Source organism: Mixophyes fleayi, chromosome 2 (genome assembly GCF_038048845.1).
Source record: "Mixophyes fleayi isolate aMixFle1 chromosome 2, aMixFle1.hap1, whole genome shotgun sequence".
In the NCBI taxonomy this organism is placed as follows: domain Eukaryota; kingdom Metazoa; phylum Chordata; class Amphibia; order Anura; family Limnodynastidae; genus Mixophyes; species Mixophyes fleayi.
In genome coordinates, this window is record NC_134403.1 from 75,433,267 (window position 1) to 75,461,148 (window position 27,882).

A 27,882-nucleotide genomic window follows, 5' to 3' on the forward strand; every position below is an offset into this window, starting at 1 on the left:
TGATGTTTCCATTCTTCAGACGCGCCTGTGCAGGAGGTTCCTGACGTCCCGGCTGTTACTGATTTCCTCATGTCTCACTAAACAGACTGTCAGTGCAGTCCAGCGCTGCAGCGGCAGAGGATGAATGGGATGTGAAGCGATGAATGGTAAATGAATCATCAGGTAATGTCAGGTTACCAGTGAACAATACATTTTACCTTCATTGTTCATATCTAGACATTCCAGTGTTGGGGTTTAGTGGTCTTTTAACCCTTAAAGTGCTTAGGGGGGCTGTGGTAGTCACATGTTACAGCAATTACACATACGTGGTATCAGGGACGGATTGGCCATAGGCTTCATCAGGAGTTTTCTTGGTTGGTCGGTGACTCTTGATATGTTGTTTTAAAAAAAGTTATGACTGTTTTATATATATATATATATATATATATATATATATATATATGTATTGTATCTTTTAAAACTTATAAGTGGCTCGCTCCAACATTAGTATGGTTCCTGGTGGCTGGCTGGCTCCCCTGGGATCAGCCACTTTATTACATGTGCCATGGATTATAAACTACATAACTATGGGTGCTGAGCTCCAGCAATCCTGACTCAGCACACACATTGCTCTGCCGCTCAGCCTCACATAAGGAAAGAGAAGAAGGATGAGGATAGAGGAGGAAGGAGGAAAAGGGAGGCATAGGAGGAAGAAGTAGGAGAAAAGAGGATGATGAGGAAGGAGGAGGAGGAAGAATGAGAAGAAGGAAGAAAGAGTAGGAGAAAAGAAGATGATTAGGAAGGAGGAGGAAGAAGAAGAAAGAGGAGGAAGTAGAATAATGAGGAGAAAGAGGAGGAAGAATCAGGAGGAGGAGGAAGAAGGAGAAGGAGAAGGAAGGTAACTCCATCCCTTGGCTCTTGAGTCCTAGCACATATGATTTTATCACTGAGCCTCAGTGAGTGCTTTCTGTGACGCTTATGGTGGAGCCTGCAGACTGATCAATTATAGCAGAGGCGTGGGAGAGGCAATGACATGCGGGTTAATCAGAGAGAAAAGGCAGCTGGATTTGTGCTACTGGCCAAATGTATTTTATTCTGCCTATTACAGAGCATAATACAATTTCTAGGTGCGATTATTTATGTAGATTGTCTGTGATCAGGTATAGCAGATGTTGCTAGACTATGATAGAACATTCAACAGAAGAAAGGAAGGTTCTACGGTGAGTGCCAGCAGTTCAAAAACATGTTTGACAGTTAGTGTACGTCACAGAATTCCAGAGCTTTAGCTTTGCCTTCCCTGACCTTACTGTATCCTGGGAGCACTTTTATCCTCACATATGCCAGCATGTTAACATTGACAGTTGTTCTCATTAAATGGTGCTTCACTAAAATAAGTATCATAACAGTTCAAAGTGTCCAAGCATTCATAAGACATACTGATGTATGTTGTCAAAACAGTACTTCTCTCTGAAAGTCCTATTGACTATTTATAATATAGTATATTTTTATTGACCATAACACACAGCAGTTGTATAATATACAGGAACTCCCAGATCAGTATAAAGCACTAAACCTTGCTGACATATAACCCAAGTCTCTATCTCTCTCTGGTGGATTTATACACTGCTGTACGCTGCCCAAAATAACAATATCACTTAAATCCCTCACTTTTTATTTGAATAGCTTTAAACATCTCTTCTCACACTGCTCGGGTCTCCTTGTGGCTCACCCTCTGCCAACTCAGTTCCCCATCCCAGTTCCAGATCTCCTCTTCTGTACAACTCTCCGCCCTCTGCATTACTCTATGACTTTTAACTTCTTCTTCAGTCCATTTCTCTTGCCTTATTGTCATGTAATAAAGTGGATGGTCCCAGGGGAGCGGGCAAGCCATCAGGAAGGAAACCACTGTTGGGCCAGCCTCTTATAAGGTAAAAAAATATATAATATATATATATAAAACAGACATAACATTTTTTAAACAACGCATCAAGAGTCACTGACCTACCAGGAAAACTCCTGATGGCCAATCTGCCCCTGATACCACGTATGTGTAGTTCCTGTAATGTGTGACCACCACAGCCCCTCTGAGCACTCTATGGGGTATATTTACTAAACTGCGGGTTTGAAAAATTGGAGATGTTGCCTGTAGCAATCAATTAGATTCTACCTGCCATTTTGTAGAATGTACTAAATAAATGATAACTAAAATATGATTGGTTGCTAAAGGCCACATGTCCACTTTTTCAAACCAGCAGTTTAGTAAATATACTCCTAAGAGTTGGAGGACCACTAAACATCAACAATGAAATCTTTAGATATGAACCATGAGGGTAAATTGCATTGCTCACGTTTACCCTGATATTGCACTGTAGCTGTTAAAAAGTACAGTATTGCCTCTCCAGTTCATTAGACACAGCTGTACTAAACAAACTATAACGCTATACAACAAAACACATACATAACAGCAGTAATTTGTCCAGCAATAAAAAGTGCAGAATCTTTAATATATTTAGTAGTTGTAGTGCTCCTAGAAATTGTAATATAACCCGTAATAGGCGGAACAAAATAAATATGGTAGTGACACAACTAACTCTTGAGGGTATTACAGATTCAACTACCTTGGGCAGGTAAGTGGCTGTATGGATATGTAAATACTGTCAGGTGTGTATTATGTATGTCCCTCCCATGATGGAGTGGGTGGAGGAAATCTGTGTAAAGTGCTGCCCGAGCACAGGCTAGATATGTGACCATGCACTGTACTCTGCCCTCACTTGGATGGTCTGTGTATTGTACAGCACTCACTAGTTTGCTCTGTGTATTGTACGGTGCTCATTAGCATGCTCTCTGTACTGCATGGCAGTCAGTAGGATATTTTTATCTCTGTATTGTATATTGGTCACAAGGATGCTCTCTGTATTGTTTCGCGGACACTTAAATGTTCTCTGTATTGTATGGAAGTCACTAGGATGCTCTCTGTATTGTATGACGCTCAATAGTATGCCCTTTGTATTGTATGTTTGTCACTGAGATGCTCTCTGTATTGTATATCAATCACTAGGATATTCTTTGTATTGTATGGAAGTCACTAGGATGCAGTCGGTATTGTATGTTGATCACTAAGATACTCTCTACATTGTATATAAGTCCCTAGAATGCTATCTGTATTGTATGTCAGTAACTAGGATGATCTTTGTATTGTATGTTGGTCACTAGGATGCTCTTTGTATTGTATGGAAAACAATAGGATTCAGTCTGTTTTTAATGGTGATCACTAAGATGCTCTCTACATTGTATACAAATCCCTAGAATGTTATATGTATTGTATGTCAGTAACTGGGATGCTCTTTTGTAATGTATTTCTGTCACTAGGATGCTCTTTGCATTGTATGGCATTCACTGGGTGGGATGCTCTTTGTATTGTATGGAAGCCACTAGGATGCAGTCCCTAAAATGCTATCTGTATTGTCTGGCGGTAACTAGGATGCTCTTTGTATTGTAGAATATGTGTTTTACATTTGAAAGACACTACTGTCCAAAGAGGTACAGAGGCTGGAGCACCATAACATTTTGGGTGCAGGAGGCAGGTGATGGCAATATGGTCTGTGTCTTACACTGCAGGGGACAATTTAAGAAAACATTGGGAGATTGACAGTGGATAAGATCCCACTTGAAATGATCTATCTTATGGGGACTGGGCTTCATGCAACAGCAAGGACTTCCCAGACTCAAATACTACAGTGCTTTGTCCAGGGCCACTCCAAGCTCCCCTTCTTGTGAGAGTCTACCTGTCAGGATCTAAGGTAGTTTTAATCACTTAATTTCATTTATAACACATGTTAAACAAAGATTCATAATTTAAAGCCAAAATTGAAATTCAATTCAAGTGAGATACAAATTAAAAGCAGAATGTGTCCTGAAAATAAAATAAGTATTTACTCTTCTGGACTAATTTAGAGCGGATGTATTTGCACCCCTAACATAAACATGAAAAGCCGTATTTACGTCTAGCTGTACATCAGTAACATATGTACCAAGTGTATGTCAGGAGAGACAAGTGAATATACTTACGTGCCACAATAGCATAGAGAGAACATAGAGATGTGACTTGACAGTGTTAGTAGTAAATGTGAAAGTCACATTACCCTTTTTATCTATGCAATATAATAATGTAATAGAGTGTCATGTACACAAGAGAAAATACTGTCTGGACACTGTTAATGACTGTGAAAATTACATGTATTATATAAAGTATAATTAAACACAAACATATGTTGTTTTCGCAAAACACAATCAGAGCAGCCGGGCAGTTACTGTCCCTGCCTGTCATGGCTGGACGGACCTGCACATACTGTGCAGCCGTCGGCAGCCTAAACTGTTAGTAAGGGGCGGGGCCTAAATCGCCCCCCCTAAATCGCCCCGGGTACAGTCGTTTTCTAGATCCGCCCCTGACCTGACAGTTGTATATACATATATGTCTAGGGCTACCATAGTTACAATTACATGAACATGCTCTTACGGTACTCGCCCTATGCTCTCCCTTCCCCTTCCACTTCTACAAGCATAAAGAGTCGTAAGTGTAAGATGCGATAAGATCTATATATGGATGTATGTATACCATACGTGCCGACATTTTTAACATTTCATTCTTCGCCTCCAGGAGATATCAGAAGGTAGGTGTAGTGTGAGGACAGAGGGGGACTGGGTGCGTATTTCCACATCATCTTACCAAAGGAGGGCCGTGCTAAAATGACACAACTCACAGCTAATCATGTCATGGAAGTGGGCCGGATCCTGGAGAATGGCCTGCTCTTCCAGAAGACCTACCTGGTGTATATATATATACATATATTTTTATATATATATATATATATATATATATATATATATATATATATATGTGTGTGTGTATATATATATATATATATATATATGTATATATATATATATATATATATATATATATATGTGTGTATAACTATGAGGTATACTTATATGTGGGGAGCACATGCACAGTTGCATATGGTACATGAAAAAAAACATCCAACATGAGGCCCTTAGGGCTAGATTTACTAAACTGCGGGTTTGGAAAAGTGGAGATGTTGCCTATAGCAACCAATCAGATCCTAGCTTTCATTTATTTAGTGCATTCTGCAAAATGACAGCTATAATCTGGTTGCTATAGGCAACATCCCCACTTTTTCAAACCCACAGTTTAGCAAATATACCCCGTAGTGTCTAAAGAGCAATACATTCAGAAGAATGAGGCCTAGACTTATGTATATCAAAAGTTTGCAAATCGACCAGGCACTTCTAGGGAGAATTTTATTTTATGTAGTCTTCAAGTGACAACAATTTTTCTAAAATGATTGTAGCTTTTTTTGAATGTCATGTTATTTAATTTTATATCATGTTGTAATAAAACCCTAACAAAAATCTGCTTCCATTCACAAATAAAATGCTCTTTCTCCAGGTTTTCCCTTCCACTTTCTCTTTTGCTCATTTAAATATCAGACGTTTGCAAAGTCAGCTTTCTGTTTTGCAATTGTGCTGTACTATAAATAGGTCCATGTAGTTTTATCTATAACCCTCTGCATACCTCTAAACTTTACATGTTGGAGACATGTCAGGGCCCAGGGGAAATATCTAACATGTTAGGAGCACTAGAGTACCAAAACTGGGAAAGTCATACAGGCACCAGGGGCAGTCGCATGCAGCATCCATTCACTGCAGTGAGCGGGACATGGACCCAACAGTCAAGGCAGTTGGAACAAAAGTCCTGCCTGTTGGAAAGGGCAGTCCCCTGACATCTGTCCTGTCCCATCTGAAGCGGGACAGTTGCGTTGCATACACCTGTGATCCACCTGTTGTTCAGCCCATCCTTCACACCCTTGCAAGGTCGCCACATTTTTGTGTACAAGCGCACTCAAAATGCAAAAGCAATGATACTAAACGTGGCTTTTGTACTGCAGTCAATTTACACTGTGCAATTGACCCTCATTGACATACACTATCCCTAGTCTACTTGGGAAATCAATAACGTCATTATTCCACATGGGAGTTTATAATTTTCTGGTGTTATTTGGCATAGGCATTAGTCATACACGGTTGGAGAAGAGAACCAGGGTACTTAAGCATCTAATAGCTCTCTTTCCAGAAGAAAGTAATGGATTAAACACCCCATCTCTGTTTTATCTTGTTTGTTAACCAGGGTTTTGCTTTGTTTTTTGTTTAGTTAAGATCTTTATTGAATTTTTTTTAACAATAAACAGAGTTAGTAGCTGGGTTACAGATCTTAACTAAACAAAAAACAAAGCAAAACCCTTTTTACAGAAAGTGAAAACAAGGGAAGGGAAAGGGGGAGCAGTACATACAACTTTTACCAATTCAGAGCAGCGAGATAAAAAAACAAGTTATACAGTTGATAAGGGAACAAGATTAACAACAGTTCTGAGCAAATGATTTTTATGAAATACAAAAGAATTTTATCTAAGACACATTGAGCTAAAGAGGTTCTTATGAAGAGTGAGGCCGTCAACTTGGTTTTTAAATGCACTAGTAACCCAGAAATATACTTGTCATGTGGTTTTGAATGCCCATTAGTCTGGAACGTATAGAATTATCATGATACCTTTGGGCACTGACTTCAATACCAAATTTACAATTCCATCTGACAACTTCCAATGACCTTTTCTCTTGTCCAACTTCTAGCGTGAATATATAGTTAACATGATTAGCCTACCAGCTTCTTATAGATGATGCAAAGGACCACAGCAACGCCGTCTTGTTAAAGACACACAGGAAATGAGAAGGAATGTAAATTATAATGACTTGTATGTCTAAAACGAGAGGCACTGCTGACCTACCTACCTGTCATCTGGGAGTTAGATGACAGCATAAAAGGACAACACATGGGAGCAGGTCCAGCAGAGACGTTCACTAGCCGAGAGGAAACCTTCTTGTATCTAATTTTCCTCAGTAAAAGGTAAGCCTTTGTGAAGTTATGATGATATATTTTAGCTAAGATATATATCAAAATCAATTTTAATGAATACATATTTTTACAATCGTTCATTCATGTGTTGAAAACTAGTATGCTTTAAAAAAAAAAAAACTAACAGCATAATATATAGACAATGAAAGTATAATTGTTAATTGATTCCATTGCGCTTGTAGAGAGGCTAAAGTGTAGGAACATTACAGTAGTAAGAATATACATTTTAGGGCTCAAAAAATACATTTGGGTTCAGTAGTATATGCATAACAGTGGGGTAGCAAGTGATTAGGATGTATACCTACTGGATGCTACAAAGAAGTGATGTGCATATTCTGTTTAAAAGTACCCTGGTGTTTCTTGGGAGAGACGTGTCTGGAGAGCTGGGCAACCAGTTGGGGAGGGTGTGGGGTCAGAAACATATACATGGAAGTATACAAGTAATAGGTGTATGAGGGAATTCATACAATAGATAAGTAGGTAACTCAGGCACCAGTACTGGAGCACAAGGGAAGGAGGATGGGAGAACAGGGATGTTGTGGAAGATGCGTGGAATATGCTAGGGTCACTGAAAGCAGTTGCAGGCTTCTGTAGTGTACTTTAATTATTAAAATACAGTGATTTTTTTAAGCACATTCCAGAGTGCTGGTAGGGAAATCCTATGGCTGCTCTTTCAAAACACACTAGGGGTTTCTTATAATCCTTATTAATTGTAAGATCTAAAATGCAGCAAATTTGCACGTTTGTGATTTTTTTACATGCACAATTTGTCAATTTTAGGTTCTAGATGTGTTTGTCCAGACTTTACTTACAGGAACTTTACACCTTAAATAATATGTTGTCAGTGACCCAATATAGTTAACATCATATGATAACCCCTAGTTAATAAGACAAATTATTTATCAATTTTTATGCTCCTTTTAAATGATGCATCCTAAAAACAGCAACGAGGAACATTCCAATGTAAATGTGAACAGCACCATAGGAAACTGTTTTATTTTTCATATATTTTTATTTTCCTCCTCCATGCAAGAAAACCAGATGGAAAAGTAGAAAAGGGATCTTAAAGACACATAACATATACTATATCTGGCTTTTGTATTAAATGGACAATTTTGTACGAAACAGAACCCAATTTCTCATATGCCATCAACTGCATGGGCAAGTGTGTTTGTGTAGCACAGTGTTATGAAAATGAATATAGTGAATAAGAAAGGACCAGCAGAATGCACAACTATTATTCCATTTATCTCCAAAATATGAAATTATCACATTCTCACTCCTAGGGGTATATTTACTAAACTACAGGTTTAAAAAAGTGGAGATGTTGCCTATAGCAACCAATCAGATTTTAGTTATCCTTTATTTAGTGCATTCTACAAAATGTCAACTGATTGGTTGCTATAAGCAACATCTCCAGTTTTTCAAACACGCAGTTTAGTAAATATACCCCCTAGAGTTCGAATTATCAAACCTTCTAAAAAGTAAAAGGGGAGGTGTTGTCCATATCAACCAATCAAATTCTAGCTATTATTTTCTAGAATGTACTATTTAAATGGTAGCTAGAATCTGATTGGTTTCAATTGGCAACACCTCCAATTTTCCTTTTAAAAGGTTTAAACAATCTACTCCTAGGGTGCACATTCACATGATAAAGATTAGAATAATAATCTCATGGCTTGAATGGTTCTCTCCACAGCACACCAAATGAAAAGGACACAATTAATGTACCTAACAGGAGCATTCATCTTGATAATGGCTCGAGATAGTCTGCAGATTTTGATAAGAGATTCTTCGGATGAAACCAGGTAAGATCAGAGCTGCCTTTATCATAAACCTCACTGGAACATGAGTTTATTATTAGGGCACTAAGTCTACATTAATATTATACATCTTTTTTTTTTCTTAAGGAGAAACAAAAAAATTAAAATATAGAAATGCTTTTTCATGTATGTGTTACTCACATTTGCCGCCATACTTAAATTATGGTGCAGTTATGATAATGTGACTTTAAAGGGCTATGGACTTTGTATTGTTAAAAAAAATAAAGTGTACCGCCATGTCTGATTTAAGCTTTGTTCCAATGTTATTTTACGGCAAAGCCAAGAGCTTTTTCTACTGTTTTCAAGGTATTTGGCCAACAGGAGCACTGATCCATTGGCAAGGAAAGCTGACCTTGGCTGAGTGAGTAGGAACACAGCTTGTACCCATATTAATACATGAAAATATGTAGAAAGGTTCTATCGGTAAAAAAACTCCATTCAATAGATTTAAGTGAATATTTATAACAAACTAAAATAAATGTAAACCCTACACATAAGTGGATATATATGGCATAGTTTTCAGTTAAGAAAGGCAAACATAATGATATCTGAATTATCAGATGTTGTAGAAAACATGTGAAATAAATACGTTATTAATTTTATTCAAGTTTGTTGTATTAAATATACCTGTAGCCAATGCCCAGCGGAGGTAGCATTGTGAGAATGCAGCTTATCTATCACTAGATACCAGTTCCCTCCATTACATGTGGCCTAGTGGTTAGCACTTCTGCCTTACAGCACTGGGGTCATGAGTTTGATTCCCGACTATGGCCTTATCTGTGTGGCGTTTGTATGTTCTTCCTGTGTTTGCGTGGGTTTCCTCTGGATGCTCTGGTTTCCTTTCACACTCCAAAAACATACTAGTAGGTTAATTAACTTCTATCAAAATTGCCCTAGTCTCTCTGTCTGTGTGTGTGTGTGTGTGTGTGTGTCTATGTTAGGGAATTAGATTGTAAGCTCCAATGGGACAGGGACTGATGTGAATGAGTTCTCTGTACAGTGGTGCTATATAAATAACTGATGATGATGACAGGGCCGTAACTAGACATTTTAGTGCCCTGGGCGAGACAGGGCACCGGCGCCCCCCATCTAAGTGGGAGTGTCAATAGTCGAGTCGGCGTGGTCAACCTACTGTGGGGGCGTGGCTAGCGCTTTACAAGTTCTAAACCGCACTGAAACCCCTCCCTCCCCATTCTTCACGGTCTGGCTTTGTAAGGATCTTTATGTAATAAGCCTCCATAGAATCAAAGTACTTTAAATGCAGCTATCACATGCTAGCTGTATAAAAAATGATTTGTTTTTTTAAATAAAACTCACTGAAACAAATTAAACATAATTGTAACGGTACCATCTGTATTACACTGCTACTTCATCCACTGTGCCCTCCATCACAGTTTCTCCTTTATCACACCGTGCCATGGAGCCATCTTTATCACATTGTGCCCCCTTATCACCATCACACGAAATTATTATATATATATATATATACACACACACACATACAATATAAAGAGCTTCCTAGTGTCCGCCATACAATACAGAGAGCATTCCTATGACCACCATACTATACAGAGAGCATTCCTTTGACCTCCATACTATACAGAGAGCATTCCCATGACCACCATACTATACAGAGAGCATTCCTGTGACCTCCATACTATACAGAGAGCATTCCTATGACCACCATACTATACAGAGAGCATTCCTGTGACCTCCATACTATACAGAGAGCATTCCCATGACCACCATACTATACAGAGAGCATTCCTGTGACCTCCATACTATACAGAGAGCATTCCTATGACCACCATACTATACAGAGAGCATTCCTGTGACCTCCATACCATACAGAGAGCATTCCTATGACCACCATACTATACAGAGAGCATTCCTGTGACCTCCATACTATACAGAGAGCATTCCTATGACCACCATACCATACAGAGAGCATTCCTGTGACCCCCCATACCATACAGAGAGCATTCCTATGACCTCCATACCATACAGAGAGCATTCCTGTGACCTCCATACCATACAGAGAGCATTCCTGTGACCTCCATACCATACAGAGAGCATTCCTGTGACCCCCCATACCATACAGAGAGCATTCCTATGACCTCCATACCATACAGAGAGCATTCCTGTGACCTCCATACCATACAGAGAGCATTCCTGTGACCTCCATACCATACAGAGAGCATTCCTGTGACCTCCATACCATACAGAGAGCATTCCTGTGACCCCCCATACCATACAGAGAGCATTCCTGTGACCTCCATACCATACAGAGAGCATTCCTGTGACCTCCATACCATACAGAGAGCATTCCTGTGACCTCCATACCATACAGAGAGCATTCCTGTGACCCCCCATACCATACAGAGAGCATTCCTGTGACCTCCATACCATACAGAGAGCATTCCTGTGACCTCCATACCATACAGAGAGCATTCCTATGACCACCATACTATACAGAGAGCATTCCTGTGACCTCCATACTATACAGAGAGCATTCCTATGACCACCATACTATACAGAGAGCATTCCTGTGACCTCCATACCATACAAAGAGCATTCCTGTGACCTCCATACCATACAGAGAGCATTCCTGTGACCCCCATACCATACAGAGAGCATTCCTGTGACCCCCATACTATACAGAGAGCATTCCTGTGACCTCCATACCATACGGGGGGGGGGGGGCGGGTCCCGCGAGTTGGGGGAGGGGCCACACATTTTTTTTAGATTTTTTTTTTTTAGTATGTAACACAGAGGGGAAGGTAGCGGGCGGCTGCTGCGCCCCCTCAAGCTTGCGCCCGGGGCGACGGCGCCGCCCTTGTTACGGCTCTGGATGATGATTACCTCTCCACAACGTCTGACATTAAACATGAAAGTGAAGGGTCCTCAGGACTGTTGTCGTTACGTGTGAATTTGTGTGTGCTAAAGCTTTTTTTGTACTCTGTAAAGAGCGCCCATTGTTGCATTTTTCCACTGATGTGCAGCTGGACAATGGAAGACGTGTCCCATTATAGACACAGGACTATACCCAATTTCTGACAGGTGAAAAATTCAAGTGTTTTTTACTCCCTGCTACAAAGCAACACTTAGCAAGGAATGCATGTGCTATGGCAAACTCTTCCCATTGGATGCTGTCAAATTTTACCTGGGGAAATAGGCATGCGACTTCACCAATGTGGGTTTTTCCACTGTCATTTTTTTTTTGCTCTTTTGTAAATTACCTTCATTGTGTTTAGGCAAAAGGTTTAGAGAATCATATCATACCTGAATCATTGTACATATCATGGAAACATTTTGATAAAAGTAGTATATAATCTCTTCTCAGTAACTCCTACAAGGTTTCTCCATTGCAGAATCTATTCTCTAGAACTGTCTTCCTCATGGCCCCTGGACATCCGCAAGGTCTCCAAGCCTTTCATTGCTTCCGTAACACTCATCTTTTTAGACAAGCATCCAGCCTGATCCAATGATAACTTACCAGTGAGAACTATTTGCACCACTTTCCCCATTTTCAATACACAGCTTTCCATTAAAATATGTTTCTTCACTTCTTGTTTCCAGCACTGTTTCTTCAGATTCCAAAGATGTGTCTGATGTTTGTGTAAATGCTAAAGTTATGTATATGTCATACTTTAGTGTAAAGTTATGTATATGTCATACTTTAGTGTAAAGTTATGTATATGTCATACTTGCCCACTCTCTTGGAGTGTCCAGGAGACTCCAGAATTCTGGGTAGGTCCCCTGCACTCCCGGAAGAGGCGGACATTCTCCCACATTCTGCCCCTGAATTGAGTCATTCTGGCTGCGCAGTAAAATTACATAAATCGCTGTGCCCTGCCCCCATCCATTCTCACAGTTCACCTCATATATGAATATTTAACTAATTGTGTTCATGTATTCACTTAAAGTGCAGACAAACGTGCAGCAATGTATGTATATCATCATCATATATCATATATAAATTAAATAACTATATCTAGATGCAAGCTAATATTTTTACACAAAACTCAGTGTGGAATAGTATAATAAGAATGATGAGGAGTTTTAAAAATGTTAACATTGCAAAAAACAGCTGTTATCCATCTTGTGTGCCATAACTTCCCATTTACTGTATCATATGGTGGTACATCTGGTAGATGCACCACCAACAATCTCTGGGCATTGGCTCCATATTTATATGGGGATTTTACCAGTATGTTTTTTTTATCTATTTTTAATCATACTTGCCTACTCTCCCGGAATTTCCGGGAGGCTCCCGAATTTCGGGGAGTCCTCCCGGACTCCCAGAAGAGTAGGAACACCTTCTGGACCTTGTAAAGTGCCGAAACTCACGCTATTGAGTAGCAGGGGGGGGTCTTAATCGCGTCATAAAAATCTTAGCGTTAATACGGTAATTACTTGCGAAATTCCGCGAGTAAACTACCGTATTAACGCTTTTTACGCGCAATATTACCGTATAAACGGTAATATTTTTTGAGCGCTCGTTTTTTCCCGTTAACGCTAACAATTGAATACCCCCCTTTGTACATAAAAAATGTTGTAGGCATATATGTTCAGTTTACAGCAGTGCTGTGAGATGCTGCTGATTACTGTGATATGAATGATCGTTATTAACTGGATCCGTAGTTTGTTTATTAACAGGTCCACAGTATTCTGTGTAGACTGCAGAGCAAGGTCTCCCTCTACTGGACAAAAAGTGTGTGGGAAAAAATAAAATAAAAATAAAGCTATATGAGGAGATTTAAATATATACGACTTGTGTAATCTATATGAGCTGGGTGTTTATCCCAGACAAGGACCTCAAAGTTTATTTCTAATTTAATTTTTAAATTTGCCATAGTATATCATAAATTATTATTTGCAATAGTGTTCCTAATGCTGTAGGCTGAAGTGATTACATTATTAATCACTAATTAGAATTGATAGTACCCCTCCTCACTGATTATAATAATAATAATCCTGTTATAATGCTGTGTCCCTATTATTAAATGTGCTTCGATGGCTCAGAGGAGGTTTCATCCATATCCTTTAGTATATAAAATTTTGGCAGAGAAAATAGACGTCTATGTCTTCAACTGGGAGAATTCTCTAATCGAGATCTCAGTAGGAAAAGCCCATCTTACAAACCTGCATCCTATACACATCCAAACGTTTTACCTATTTATATTATTATTTGGGTGCTATGTAAGGTGAAACAAGGCTCCACAGGGGCGAGAAAACAGGACATACATAAACAAGGCAGACAATATAAATGCAGACATGAAAACAAAGGGTAGGAACATTGTACTCTTCTAAGTGGCAGAGGGCACTGCTGAAACAAGATGAGCGAGTGTGGATAGTGGTGGAGATTGGGACAGTGTGAGGGTGCATTATTGTGGGTAGTATGGGTGGGAGTAAGGTAAGTGCTAATAAAGAGATGGTTTTTCATAGAATATTTAAAGATCTGAAGACTATGGGAGAGTCTGAGTGCGTGGTAGGGAATTCCATAGATGGTTAGTGACATGTAGAAGTCAGTTACTTGTGGTCACCAGTGAAAAGGCTTGCTGTAAGTCAGAGGTAGATCTAAGAGGGCTATACCATCAGTGGATTCAGAGAAAATAACAAAATTGATAGAACACTTTGATTGCCAGTTTGGAGTCACCCCCCTTTTTAGGACAGACAACTCCTTTGGTCAATTCACTCTCATATGCGATTGATGACAGTAACCTTGTAGGACAGAGTTTAATTCTTTCCTGGAAAAGTGTGTGTCAGTACCAGTGCGCTTCCAAAGTGTATTCCATAGTTCCAGAACTCTTATGGCACCATATTGTCACTAAATTGCAGTGTGCGTGGGTACAAAAATACTGCCAACCAGGTCAAACTTTTGTGCAGCTGTCACCTGACCATGCTAGTTGTGCTACATGGCCAAATAACTGGACCTGCCTGATTTGGCCACACACCTCAAGTAGAGTGTCTGGAGGTGCCCATCTATGGCACCTTACCTGTAAGGTATCTTTTTCACAATTGAAGATTAAATCTTTTCTCAAGAAGTGAATAAATAATTATAGTCTTAATGACAAGTCCAGCAGGCAAAAGAACACAGCTAACCAGCTAAACTATAATAGGACAAACATTTTTCTACTAGTAGCGTTTTTGGTTTCTCCAAATTCCTGTTTTTTCCCCTCTTGCCATGTTTATTAAGAACCACTGACTCAGTAGCTATACCCGCTTTCTGCTCACCTAGATAAACAGCTGAAGAAATCACACTGGATGTCACCTTCCCATTTATTCTCCCTCGGCCTTAGGAAATCCTACATATGAACAGATCGCCTCTAAATCCACTGGGACCAATTAGTATCTACTATATCTATCATGTCCTAAGCCATGTAGGGTCCAGTCCATGCTCTTCCTTTATTCTCTTACGGCTCATATACACAAGCATTTTAAAAGAATTCTAAACACAATAGCCAAAGGTTCACTTTGAGGCATGTTCTTTAGGGCATACGAAATTAGAGATGGTCACTGACCCCCGTGTTTTGGTTTTGGATTCGGTTTTGGATCTGGATTACCGTCGTGTTTTGGTTTTGGTTTTGGTTTTGGTTTTGCAAAACCGCCATTGCGTGTTTTGGTTTTGGTTTTGGTTTTGTTTGGTTTTGTTTTGCAATTTGTTATAAAAATTACATTTATTGGTGCTAAAATAACATAATTTAGGTATTATTTTGTAGCTACATTATTATTAACCTCAGTAACACTAATTTCCAGTCATTTTTTATTCAATTTTGAACACCTCCTATGTCACAATATGATTTTCATACACTTGAAAAGAAAAATTGCTGCAGTTCTTGCCAGTGATAACAAAAAGGCCATTGTCATGCCTGGGCATAAGACCAAAAATCCACCTCTTAAGTGTGGAATTATTTTTACACGAATCCTGGCAAGAGTTGTCTATCCATTTGTAACATTTTGAAAGCCACACTCAGTAGAGGTAGGGACCTTAACCATCTGGGATCCTCATCCATGTTTCGTCATTTTTCAGCGAGTTATTGGCAAACTGTTGGGAAAATCAGAAACTTTGGTTAAAAAAAAATTAACAACAAGCATTCCAGCATAATCTACCTCCCTTCTCTCATCTACATCCCAGCACCTGCAATCTTCCCCCCCAACAATTGGCAAGTAAACAATCCTCTGCAAGAGGAAGCAAGAATGAAACCTGTCACCCAGTCGCAAAGCGGATCACAGACGCCCTGGGTACTATGCTAGCGTTAGATCTGTGTCCAATGTCCACTATTAATACAGTTGGTTTAAGACATTTAATTGAGGTGTTATGTCCCTGTTAGCAAATGTCATCACTATACCATTTTACTAGAAAAGCTTATTCTCTCCTGTACCGGAAAGTTCCTAAAAATGTCATTATTGGGTGACAAAATGGTATTCTACCCACTGTACACTTAACCACAGATATGTGTACAAGCGGAACTGGGCAAACAAAAGATTATATGACTGTGAAAGCCCACTGGGTTGGTCTTTCGCCTTCCCCAGCATGGACAGCAGCAGCATGTACCCAGGTGCATCACATTTTTGAGAAGTAGGCTACTCTGTGTATCAGCAGCTTCACTAAGAGGCATACAGCTGACAAACTGTTCCAAAAACTAAGGGATGTCATTGAAAGATGGCTAATCCTGCTTGGAGTCTCCTGAGGATATGTCATTTCTGATTACGACCCCAATATTGGTCCAGCATTACAGCGGGGCTGAATTCCATCACATTTCCTGTTTTGCACACACTATCAACTTGGTGTTACAGAACTTTTGAAAAATGACATGCAGGAGATGCTGTTTGTGTCCATAAACATTTAGGGTCAATTTGTGGTTTCTGCAACAGCATGTAGGAGAATACAGCAGCTGCAAGAAGACTAGCATTTGAGGGGAATATACTTTAGTCCAGCGAAGTAGTTACCTGTGAAGAAAGTGCAGACACAGTTAGCTTGAGTCAAGTGATTGCCTTAATAATAGATTTTGAAAAGGTGCTACATAAAATTATAGTGTGCAATAAAACAAAGTAAATGTGCTAACTATATTTTAATTGTAGATGAAATACTTAATTTTCTTTGCAAGGATCCCAGACTTATCAACATCTTGTTGGGACGTCTTCTCCTTCAGTTTCTCTGGCAACTGCTTGTAATAAAAGAAATTGCTTTCCCAAGACACCCAGTGGTGATGCAGATGAGTCCGCTAAACATTTTGATATTTGCTGTGCTGTAAAAGAATTGCCCAAAAACCGTGACAGCTCTGCCCTAAAATCAACTAGTCATTCCCTTTGGAAGGCCATTATCAGCAATTACATCATACTACACAGACTTCTATGATATTGGGATATTGGGATGAATTAGTATTGTTGGAGGAAGATTATCACTAAACCCTGCCACCTCTCCAGTTTCGCAATGAGCTATGGTACAATAAAATGTAACTGCAGATTTAGACCAAGACTGTCAGCCCTATTATTTCTATTTCAGCAATTACAATTAGCAATGGAGCAATGGAGCTCTTCTCTTTGGGTGTTACCTATATAACGCAGCACAATTTGCCTGCAAATTCTACAGACAAGCCTGCTTGTCGTCCTCTCCATCAATGACTCTTAGCAATTGAGCACTCGTCTTTGGGTGTATATTACACCCAAACATTATTAGTGAAAATTATGAAAAATACAGTTTAATCCCTGATAGGCCCTCCACCATCCTTTGCATGTTAATAGTAGGATTGGTTGGAATTATGGTCAAGGTCACACATTTTTTTGACAAATCCTTCAAACCAGCCCAGATGTCAAACTGTTGTGGTCTGCCCCCTGCGTCATCCCTGCTTGTGTTTGGAAAGTGCATATTGGTGCCAGAACCTCACATGCCAGAACTGCTCCCACTGGTGCCACACTGCTGCAGGACTTACACAATCAACCGCATCCTCATCGTCGGATACCCAAATCTCCCCCACATCCTCTTCTAAAGACAAAGTGTCATCCTCACTTGGTGTATCACCGGCTACACTCGGGCTGTTCAGGCACACATCAGCAGAACTGCTGAAAGGGCCCTTCTTTATGGGTAGACTAACAGAATGGTCACGATTAGACATCCCACTGTTGGATGGACTCTCCACAGGGATTGTTGTCATTTGTGAATCAGAGCAAATATTCTCCTGTAATGCCTCACTGTTATCTTGCAGCTCGGCTTTGACGCGTAACAGTAGTTGTGCACCAATTGTAGGCTGGGTAACTTTTTGGGATCTGCCACTAATAGCCAAAGGTGAAGGCCTCATTCTCTCTTTGCCACTGCGTGTGTAGAATGGCATGCTTGCAATTTTTTTTTTATCGTCACTTAACTTTTGCTCAGTTACACTTCTTTTTCGCTTCAATACAGTAAAATTTTTTTGGGTTTTTGTTTTTTGCACTAATTTGAAAACACTCTGTTGTTTGACATCGCCTTGGCCAGATGACGTACTGGGAACACTAACATCAGGACTGGTGACAGAACCTGGTTGCTCATTTAGATCATATGTGGACTGCTTTGAATCCATTCTGAGCGCAAACCACTGGGGAGTGCTAAAAATTATTTAGTAGATTCTGCTGACAGTTATGACTTTTGACAGCCAGAAATATTAATGCACAATTAGGGAGGACACCCCAAAAACACTGAGGAGTGCTAAAAATTATTGAGTAGATACTGCTGACAGATATGACTTTTGACAGCCAGAAATATTAATGCACAATTAGGGAGGACACCCCAAAAACACTGAGGAGTGCTAAAAATTATTGAGTAGATACTGCTGACAGATATGACTTTTGACAGCCAGAAATATTAATGCACAATTAGGGAGGACACCCCAAAAACACTGAGGAGTGCTAAAAATTATTGAGTAGATACTGCTGACAGATATGACTTTTGACAGCCAGAAATATTAATGCACAATTAGGGAGGACACCCCAAAAACACTGAGGAGTGCTAAAAATTATTGAGTACATACTGCTGACAGATATGACTTTTGACAGCCAGAAATATTAATGCACAATTAGGGAGGACACCCCAAAAACACTGAGGAGTGCTAAAAATTATTGAGTAGATACTGCTGACAGATATGACTTTTGACAGCCAGAAATATTAATGCACAATTAGGGAGGACACCCCAAAAACACTGAGGTGTGCTACAAATTATTGAGTAGATACTGCTGACAGATATGACTTTTGACAGCCAGAAATATTAATGCACAATTAGGGAGGACACCCCAAAAACACTGAGGTGTGCTACAAATTATTTAGTAGATACTGCTGACAGATATGACTTTTGACAGCCAGAAATATTAATGCACAATTAGGGAGGACACCCCAAAAACACTGAGGAGTGCTAAAAATTATTGAGTAGATACTGCTGACAGATATGACTTTTGACAGCCAGAAATATTAATGCACAATTAGGGAGGACACCCCAAAAACACTGAGGAGTGCTAAAAATTATTGAGTAGATACTGCTGACAGATATGACTTTTGACAGCCAGAAATATTAATGCACAATTAGGGAGGACACCCCAAAAACACTGAGGAGTGCTAAAAATTATTGAGTAGATACTGCTGACAGATATGACTTTTGACAGCCAGAAATATTAATGCACAATTAGGGAGGACACCCCAAAAACACTGAGGAGTGCTAAAAATTATTGAGTAGATACTGCTGACAGATATGACTTTTGACAGCCAGAAATATTAATGCACAATTAGGGAGGACACCCCAAAAACACTGAGGTGTGCTACAAATTATTGAGTAGATACTGCTGACAGATATGACTTTTGACAGCCAGAAATATTAATGCACAATTAGGGAGGACACCCCAAAAACACTGAGGTGTGCTACAAATTATTTAGTAGATACTGCTGACAGATATGACTTTTGACAGCCAGAAATATTAATGCACAATTAGGGAGGACACCCCAAAAACACTGAGGAGTGCTAAAAATTATTGAGTAGATACTGCTGACAGATATGACTTTTGACAGCCAGAAATATTAATGCACAATTAGGGAGGACACCCCAAAAACACTGAGGTGTGCTACAAATTATTTAGTAGATACTGCTGACAGATATGACTTTTGACAGCCAGAAATATTAATGCACAATTAGGGAGGACACCCCAAAAACACTGAGGAGTGCTAAAAATTATTGAGTAGATACTGCTGACAGATATGACTTTTGACAGCCAGAAATATTAATGCACAATTAGGGAGGACACCCCAAAAACACTGAGGAGTGCTAAAAATTATTGAGTAGATACTGCTGACAGATATGACTTTTGACAGCCAGAAATATTAATGCACAATTAGGGAGGACACCCCAAAAACACTGAGGAGTGCTAAAAATTATTGAGTAGATACTGCTGACAGATATGACTTTTGACAGCCAGAAATATTAATGCACAATTAGGGAGGACACCCCAAAAACACTGAGGAGTGCTAAAAATTATTGAGTAGATACTGCTGACAGATATGACTTTTGACAGCCAGAAATATTAATGCACAATTAGGGAGGACACCCCAAAAACACTGAGGTGTGCTACAAATTATTTAGTAGATACTGCTGACAGATATGACTTTTGACAGCCAGAAATATTAATGCACAATTAGGGAGGACACCCCAAAAACACTGAGGAGTGCTAAAAATTATTGAGTAGATACTGCTGACAGATATGACTTTTGACAGCCAGAAATATTAATGCACAATTAGGGAGGACACCCCAAAAACACTGAGGTGTGCTACAAATTATTTAGTAGATACTGCTGACAGATATGACTTTTGACAGCCAGAAATATTAATGCACAATTATGGGGGACACCCCAAAAGCGCTGGGGAGTGCCAAATATGAAGAAAAAATAATAAACCTCTATCCTCCTCTCTGCACTAGCGATTTTGGTTAGAGCAATTGCAAGAACAATATGGTATTCTCTGTCCCTGCTCTAATTAGCCTATGACTACACCCTGCTCTCTCCCTCTGTCAAATGGCGATGGATTGCTGTGGAGGCGTGTATTTATAAAGTTGAAGTATCGCGAGAACCGAGTCCCGAGATCCGACGACGTCACAATGACGTTCGGCCTCGATTTGGATTCGGAATGGGCGGGAGAGTACCGAGCTGCTCAGCTCGGTACTCGGATACCCAAAGTTCGGGTGGGTTCGGTTCTCGGAGAACCGGACCCGCCCATCTCTATACGAAATACACTTCAAATATGATGATAACACACTTTGAACAAGAGGACAAATCTTCCCTGAGGTGTACAGTATGGTGAAACACATGTCAAAGGCGAGCTAACAAGGGCCTCCGAAGGGCTTTGCAGGTGCTAATGAGCATCCCCATGACATTTTTATTGCAAGTTTAATGCTTTTGAATACTGCAAACACTTAAATTGACAGAAAGGGGGTGTGTGAAGGTCCCTTTGACATATTGTATGTGGGATCGATCAATAGCATCATAGAATATTATAATTTCTATGACTCTTCTAGATCAACGTTCAATGACTTGTCCACTGTTCTGGACAGCATTGTGTAAACAGGTGTCTTATGAGGCGGGGTCCTTGAAGACCACAGAATGCTCCCTCCCAGCAGCCTATGCTTGTGGAAGAACTAACTACATTCCTTATTTTTCTGCTATTTATTATTCTGTATTTTATGTTTACAGGTGGCAGGAATATGAATCTCAGATATTCACATCAAATATTAAGCGACACTCTGAAGGAACCTTCTCCAGTGATTTAACAAGGTACCTGGACAGACTGAAAGCAAAGGACTTTGTACAATGGCTGATGGACAAAAAACGATTCAGGTGAAAACATTTCTGAAAGTAAAATAATATAACAATAGCTAAAATGCTATAACCTTCATCATTGTAGGGTTAATAACATAACCTTCATCAAATAATACTGAAAATATTTTACAGATATCTTTATCTTTGCAATAATAATATCTATTTTTCTCAATAAAAAGTTTAATTTAATGAAGCATGGTTTGCTTGTAACCTATGACAGGTTGCAGTGATTCTGCCACTCTCATTTTACAATGTGTCCCCTCTCCTGCTCTTGAATGGTGCAGGTGTTTGGCGTAACTGCAAAGGAAATGGATACAGTAAAAGACCAGCTTTAAATGAATGGTATTCACATGTTCCTGCTATAAAATATCAATAGCGTACTAAACCAGAGAAATAGTGATTTAATACCTCTTTTTATGCCTCAATCAGTGAACTACAGATCCAAAACCTCTGGTCAATAGCACCAGTACAGACAGACGTGTAGAGCCATGGATTCAATAGAGGTCCTATACCATAGATCTCCCATACCTTGCAGTGATGAGATGTAATAGGATTGAAATTGCTGTATGCAGGTTGGATATATGACTGATTCTGTTATGGACTCTGATCTGCACAAGTATAGGTAGCTTACGGTTGTGAAATGTTGATTTAGCTGTTCAGAATGAACGAAAGAGAGACCTGGATGTATATGTACTAAACTGCGGGTTTGAAAAAGTGGAGATGTTGCCTATAGCAACCAATCAGATTCTAGTTATCATTTAGTTAATACATTCTACAAAATGACAGCTAGAATCTGATTGGTTGCTATAGGCAACATCTCCACTTTTTCAGCAGTTTAATAAATATACCCCAGGGCTGAAATTAAGGAGCCATCCACTTTGTGCACTGAACCAGTATGTAGGCTATCAATGTGTTAGGAAACAGTGGCTCCACTGAGGAACTATCTGACTAATATCATTGGGGCCCCATTTATATTCCTCACATACTGGTTCCTAGTGAATTCATAGGTTACATTCTCATGCCTCCAAAGTGTATAGGGGACGGGTCTTCTTTAAGTGAATGATAAGTGTACAATACCAATTTAAGTGTGCAACTGAGAGTATAAAGTCTGAGGGAGGGGGAACAGGGCAAATTGTGGGCATTAAATAAAATCAGACTTTTAATTATCCAGTATTTCCAATCTTAGATTATAAACTAATTTGGACAGGGCCAGCTTTACTGTCTGTTTCATGTCATTGTGGGTAATTTACTTGTATCATGAACCCTTCCACGTACAGTGCTCCAGAATATGCTGACGCCTTATAAATAAAAGATCGCAGTAATAATATTTTTCTTTACAGTGACAGCAAAAGGTATATTGGCAGCAGTTTAAAGATTTCAAAACTCCCATCTGATGTGTCATTCCTTAGGTAAGACATAATTGTGAGTAAACCCTTTTGATGCTATTGTATAAACGACTATATTTTATTAATGAGGTATATTGTCCCTGATTACAAAGATTTACTAATTAGAATTTTCCAATGATTTAGAATATATTTTAGACTGAAAAAAACCTGCTAACACATCATAATCCAGTACATTAGCCTAGCTCATGCAGTGTAGTACATATATATCTCATATGTTCCCCATGCCTGCCCTGTCCTGTCATATGTGCAGTATTCTGTGCCACCCAAACCCTCCATAGATATTGTACAAGAAAACTAATCTACGTTCATGCCAGGAATGGGTGATCTTCAACACTCCAGCTTTTGTCACAATGCATGTCCCATGATGCTTATCCAGCTGAATGGTTGTACATTATGGGAAGAGCAGTTCAGTCACCACAGTAGTACAAAGGTTGCTGATACCTGGTCTTTGTGATATATCTCATAGTAATCCCAGACGATGGAGACATAGCCTACCCTAATAACCAAGGTCAGATGTGTGAAATGTAATAAAAAAGGCAATTACTTGTAAGTTCTTTAGGTTTGTCTACTATTACTCTTCTATTTAAGTTCAAAGGTTCTCACAGAGAGAAGATAGGAACTTCACACTCGGCTGTGTTTTATTTATTTCTTCATAGTAGAATAGCAATATGACCACAGAAGATTGTGTCATTCAATTGCCAATAGAGAGACAATCACAGGTGTCAAAGGTCTTATTACAGTTTTACCATATCCATTTTTAACCATGAACACCTGAAATCTACAAATAGTATTAAATGGAAAGTAGAACAAGAGGTAATATAGCTCAGTGTTTAGCAATGACATAAATCAGTGACTGTGCTCAAAGAAAAATTATATGTTCATTGTACATATTAATAAAGGTATGACTTAAATGTAAGATTTATGTACAGTTGTTGGGCCTGAGTCATTAAGGAGAGCAATGCATAAAAAAGGAGTAACTTTGCACCTGGGCAAAACCATGTTGCATGGGAGGGGAGGTAAATGTAAAATGTGGGGACAGATTTATAGTTGGGGTAGGGCATGTCCTAGATCAACTTTAAATTTCAGTGTACAAATAAAGCTAATAAGTATTTGTGTGCTAGATGAAAATACAGACAGTATTTTACTTATGTGCAAAATAATAAACTAATTTGCACACCTTGCCTTGTAACATGGTTTGTCCCGGTGAACATTTACTCCTTTTTCGTTGTAACTTTCCTTAATGACTCAGGCCCGTTATATCTTATGCAAAAATGTTTTACAAATATTTATTATGAACACAAGGGTACATTTTTTACATTTTTTTAGGTACCGTTGACAAGGGTCGAAGCATCTTTTGCATTCTGTCATCTCCCATAAATTGTAAGCTTGCGAGCAGGGCCCTCTTACCTCTCTGTATGTATGTATTAACCAGTATTGTTTTATCACTGTTTGTTCCCAACTGTAAAGCGCTATGGAATCTGCTGGCGCTATATAAATAAATGTTGATGATGATCTCCTGCTTGTCTGTGTACTCCCAGTTTACAAGTGGGTGGGAATAGAGCAATCTATTCTTCATAGGAGCAGTAGAGTAGTGCGCTGATCTTGCAGGAGGCAGTAGCCTGCCCACTCATATGATAATGTTTGTGAGGACATGTGATGAACATGATGTACGCTGGGAAATGATGGCAAACAGGAAATCATAGTCTGAGCATTAAACAGTGTAAAAACAGGGTCCTCTTATACCACAGGATAGTGATGGATCTTGCAAAGCTCCTGTCAAATTTTTGGACGAAGGTGTATTATCATCATCATCATTTATTTATATAGCGCCACTAATTCCGCAGCGCTGTACAGAGAACTCACTCACATCAGTCCCTGCCCCATTGGAGCTTACAGTCTAAATTCCCTAACATACACACACAGCAGACAGAGACTAGGGTCAATTTAATAGTAGCCAATTAACTTACTAGTATGTTCTTGGAGTGTGGGAGGAAACCGGAGCACCCAGAGGAAACCCACGCAAACACGGGGAGAACATACAAACTCCACACAGATAAGACCATGGTCGGGAATCAAACTCATGACCCCAGTGCTGAGAGGCAGATGTGCTAACCACTGAGTCACCGTGCTGCCCATGTATTATCAAATCCACCTCTATGTAGAACCAGTATCTGACAGATGTTTTGTTCAAAGTGTACCTCCTGGTTATCCTAATAAAAAGCAATTTTCCATAAATATTTGACCACAAGGGGCAGTGTCTCATATGCGTTATGGATTACTTAGTAGAGAAACATGGCAGACTCCACTCCTAGTAATAATACAAATTACCTTTTAACAATAACCGTTCCCCCTTTGTATTTCAATAAACCGTACAGCAATGAATGAAAAATATATTTAAAAATAAAGCGAGCACTAACCACTGAACACAGAACCAAGACTACCAATAATATCACAAGTGTGCTTATGTACCTTCTACTAGTAAGTGTGGTAAATTGTTCTTTAACCTTGCTGAGTCAACAAGCAGATTGGCCATTTAGTTCTAGTTGAACAGTGGAAGGGTTGAAAGAATTCAAACATGAAAATAAAGTATTTGGCATATCTAAATAGATTTAAATATAATACATATTAAAGATGATGCAGTTTCAGATATCAGTTCTTTGTGACTGTGACTTGAACAAGATATGGCCTATTCTATAAACCGGTGTAAGGCTGCACTCTTGTAGTACTTTGAATGCTTCTCTAATGAATTCACATGGAATAAATCCCCCAAAACTCCAAGAAGTGGTTTCTAGTGTCAGATCCTGGCAAATGCGTTTTATTAGCATAAAAAAGCTAGTAAAATGCATGTAAAAAGCCAATAGGTATGAGCACTAACAGTCATCATCCTTATCTTCTCCATCATAGCACTGCCTCTTCCAGCCTGTTCACACAGGGACACTCCGAATATAAACTACAATAACTGGTGCTCATATTCTAGTGAATGTCACCTAGATACTACATCTAAAGATGGTGGTTTGCAGTCATCATTTGCGCCTGAAGATTTTTCTCTGCATGAATGTTTCACTATTTAGTAACATATAGCAGTAACCATACATTATTTGCAGTGAATTGTGTGTTTTTCAGCTAACAACTGCTGCACTCCTGAGACTGCGGATGGATCAGATTGAAGCTGATTTTAAAACAGAATCTGCAAACAACCTTTATGAAGATAAAACAAAAACCCAGCACATTCTGATGTCCAATAAATGTTTCTTTCTGCACCCAGTAATATGTTTCAGTAAATATTATCACTCCATTCTTCCTACAAGCATGTCCTCACACAAGAGCATTTGTAGCCCCTAATTGGTCATTGCCTAGATAACTTTTGAATAGTAATATGTATTTTCTACTGACCAAAGGTCCTTCATATCTGCAGTTGGCTAAGCTGCGTCATTTCTGATTCCCAGGGGAGGGGCCATAATCTTTATATTAGTCGTGGGAGAGAAGATTGGGATTGGGGGGAATTATTTTTTAAAAAGGACAGAAAACCCTGGTTGTATCTCAGTATTTATTGTGAGTGGCAGAAGGATTTGGTGGCAGCAGGGGGCATACCTGACCAATGAGGACGTCTCAGAGATGAATATGAACATCACATGATTCCCTTCCATGGTACCCGTGGTCATCGCCTCTCACAGACCAAGGCATAAAACCGGAGGGAGGACCAATCACAAGAGATCGTCCAGCTGACACCTTCCCACTGACATCATTTTAAAGTGTAAAATGGCATTGAGAGCCCCAGGGAAAATTGATGTATGTTGTAGCCCCCAGGACTTTGGGTAGGAGGAGGGGCACATTAGTAAAATATTTCATGACGGTGCTAACACAGATCAGCACTGCAGTCAGCCCTGGTTATCGCTCAGTGCTGGCCCATACCTTTAATAATAAATATATAATTGTGTTCAGGTATTTTCCTATTCAAATAAACATGCACTCAATAATCCTATACTTATGAAATCTAGCCTTTATCTACCCAGTTAAGCAGTTTTCTACTTTGCATTCTTTTCTTTCTTTTTTGAAACCAGCACATTTTTATGGACCATCTGAAGACCAGATTTGTATTGTACAAGCTGCAAACTTAGAGGACTTTTGTAGTATACAATCTGTAGGTTTCAAAAGCCATAATTTTTTTTCTGTCTTTAGCCTACTGAATCTATCAGGTTCATTTACTGCAATTGACCATAATTATCTTCACCTTGGATCCTACATTCTCAAAGCTACTTGTTGGTTCTTCTCCCCATTGTAACCTTTCACCTATCTTGTGGCAATAACTCCTCACCTTTAGGCTATAAGCTCTCATGAGCAGGGCCCTCTTTTCTTCTGTTCTCATTCTACTGTTCCATCCCCCTCTGGTCTGCTTCCCTAGTTTTGTTTTCTTCAGGCCTACTTCACGTTGGACCATCACTCTCACTCCCTGTCCCAAAAATAACTTGGATTACCAAGATATCTGCGTATAATTTGTTAAATAGTAGATGTCTGCTCTTTGGATTTTTTTGTTTTTTACATATTAGGTAATGTGTCATGGATGTCTGTATATTGTATACTAACGTAAATTTCATGCATGGCGTAGCAGATATTTTGAGGTACCTTATAAATAAAAGACTTTAATAATAAAAGTATTTTTGCTTGCAAGGGTGCATCAATGCTCAGTGCCACGTCCCATTTTCTCCCTACACAAATTCATTAAATTCATACATTTGAAATGAAGTACCACTTGTATTATTAGTGTAGATTTGTAAGGCACCACATTGCTCCACAGCACCGTACAGTAGAGAAAACAGGACTTAATAAAACAGGGACATACAAAGTATACAAAAT

General features: G+C 39.3%; 1 protein-coding gene across 1 annotated transcript; it reads left to right on the forward strand.

The window, feature by feature from the left end:
• The first annotated feature begins 6,690 nt into the window (after positions 1-6,690).
• On the forward strand, positions 6,691-27,708 carry LOC142140156 (glucagon-1-like). Its single transcript, XM_075198008.1, has 5 exons — positions 6,691-6,961; positions 8,670-8,778; positions 21,497-21,640; positions 22,963-23,031; positions 26,152-27,708. Exons 2-5 carry the CDS (start codon positions 8,678-8,680, stop codon positions 26,153-26,155), a joined length of 318 nt encoding a protein of 105 aa, XP_075054109.1. The 5' UTR covers positions 6,691-6,961; positions 8,670-8,677; the 3' UTR covers positions 26,156-27,708.
• Positions 27,709-27,882: the final 174 nt, after the last annotated feature.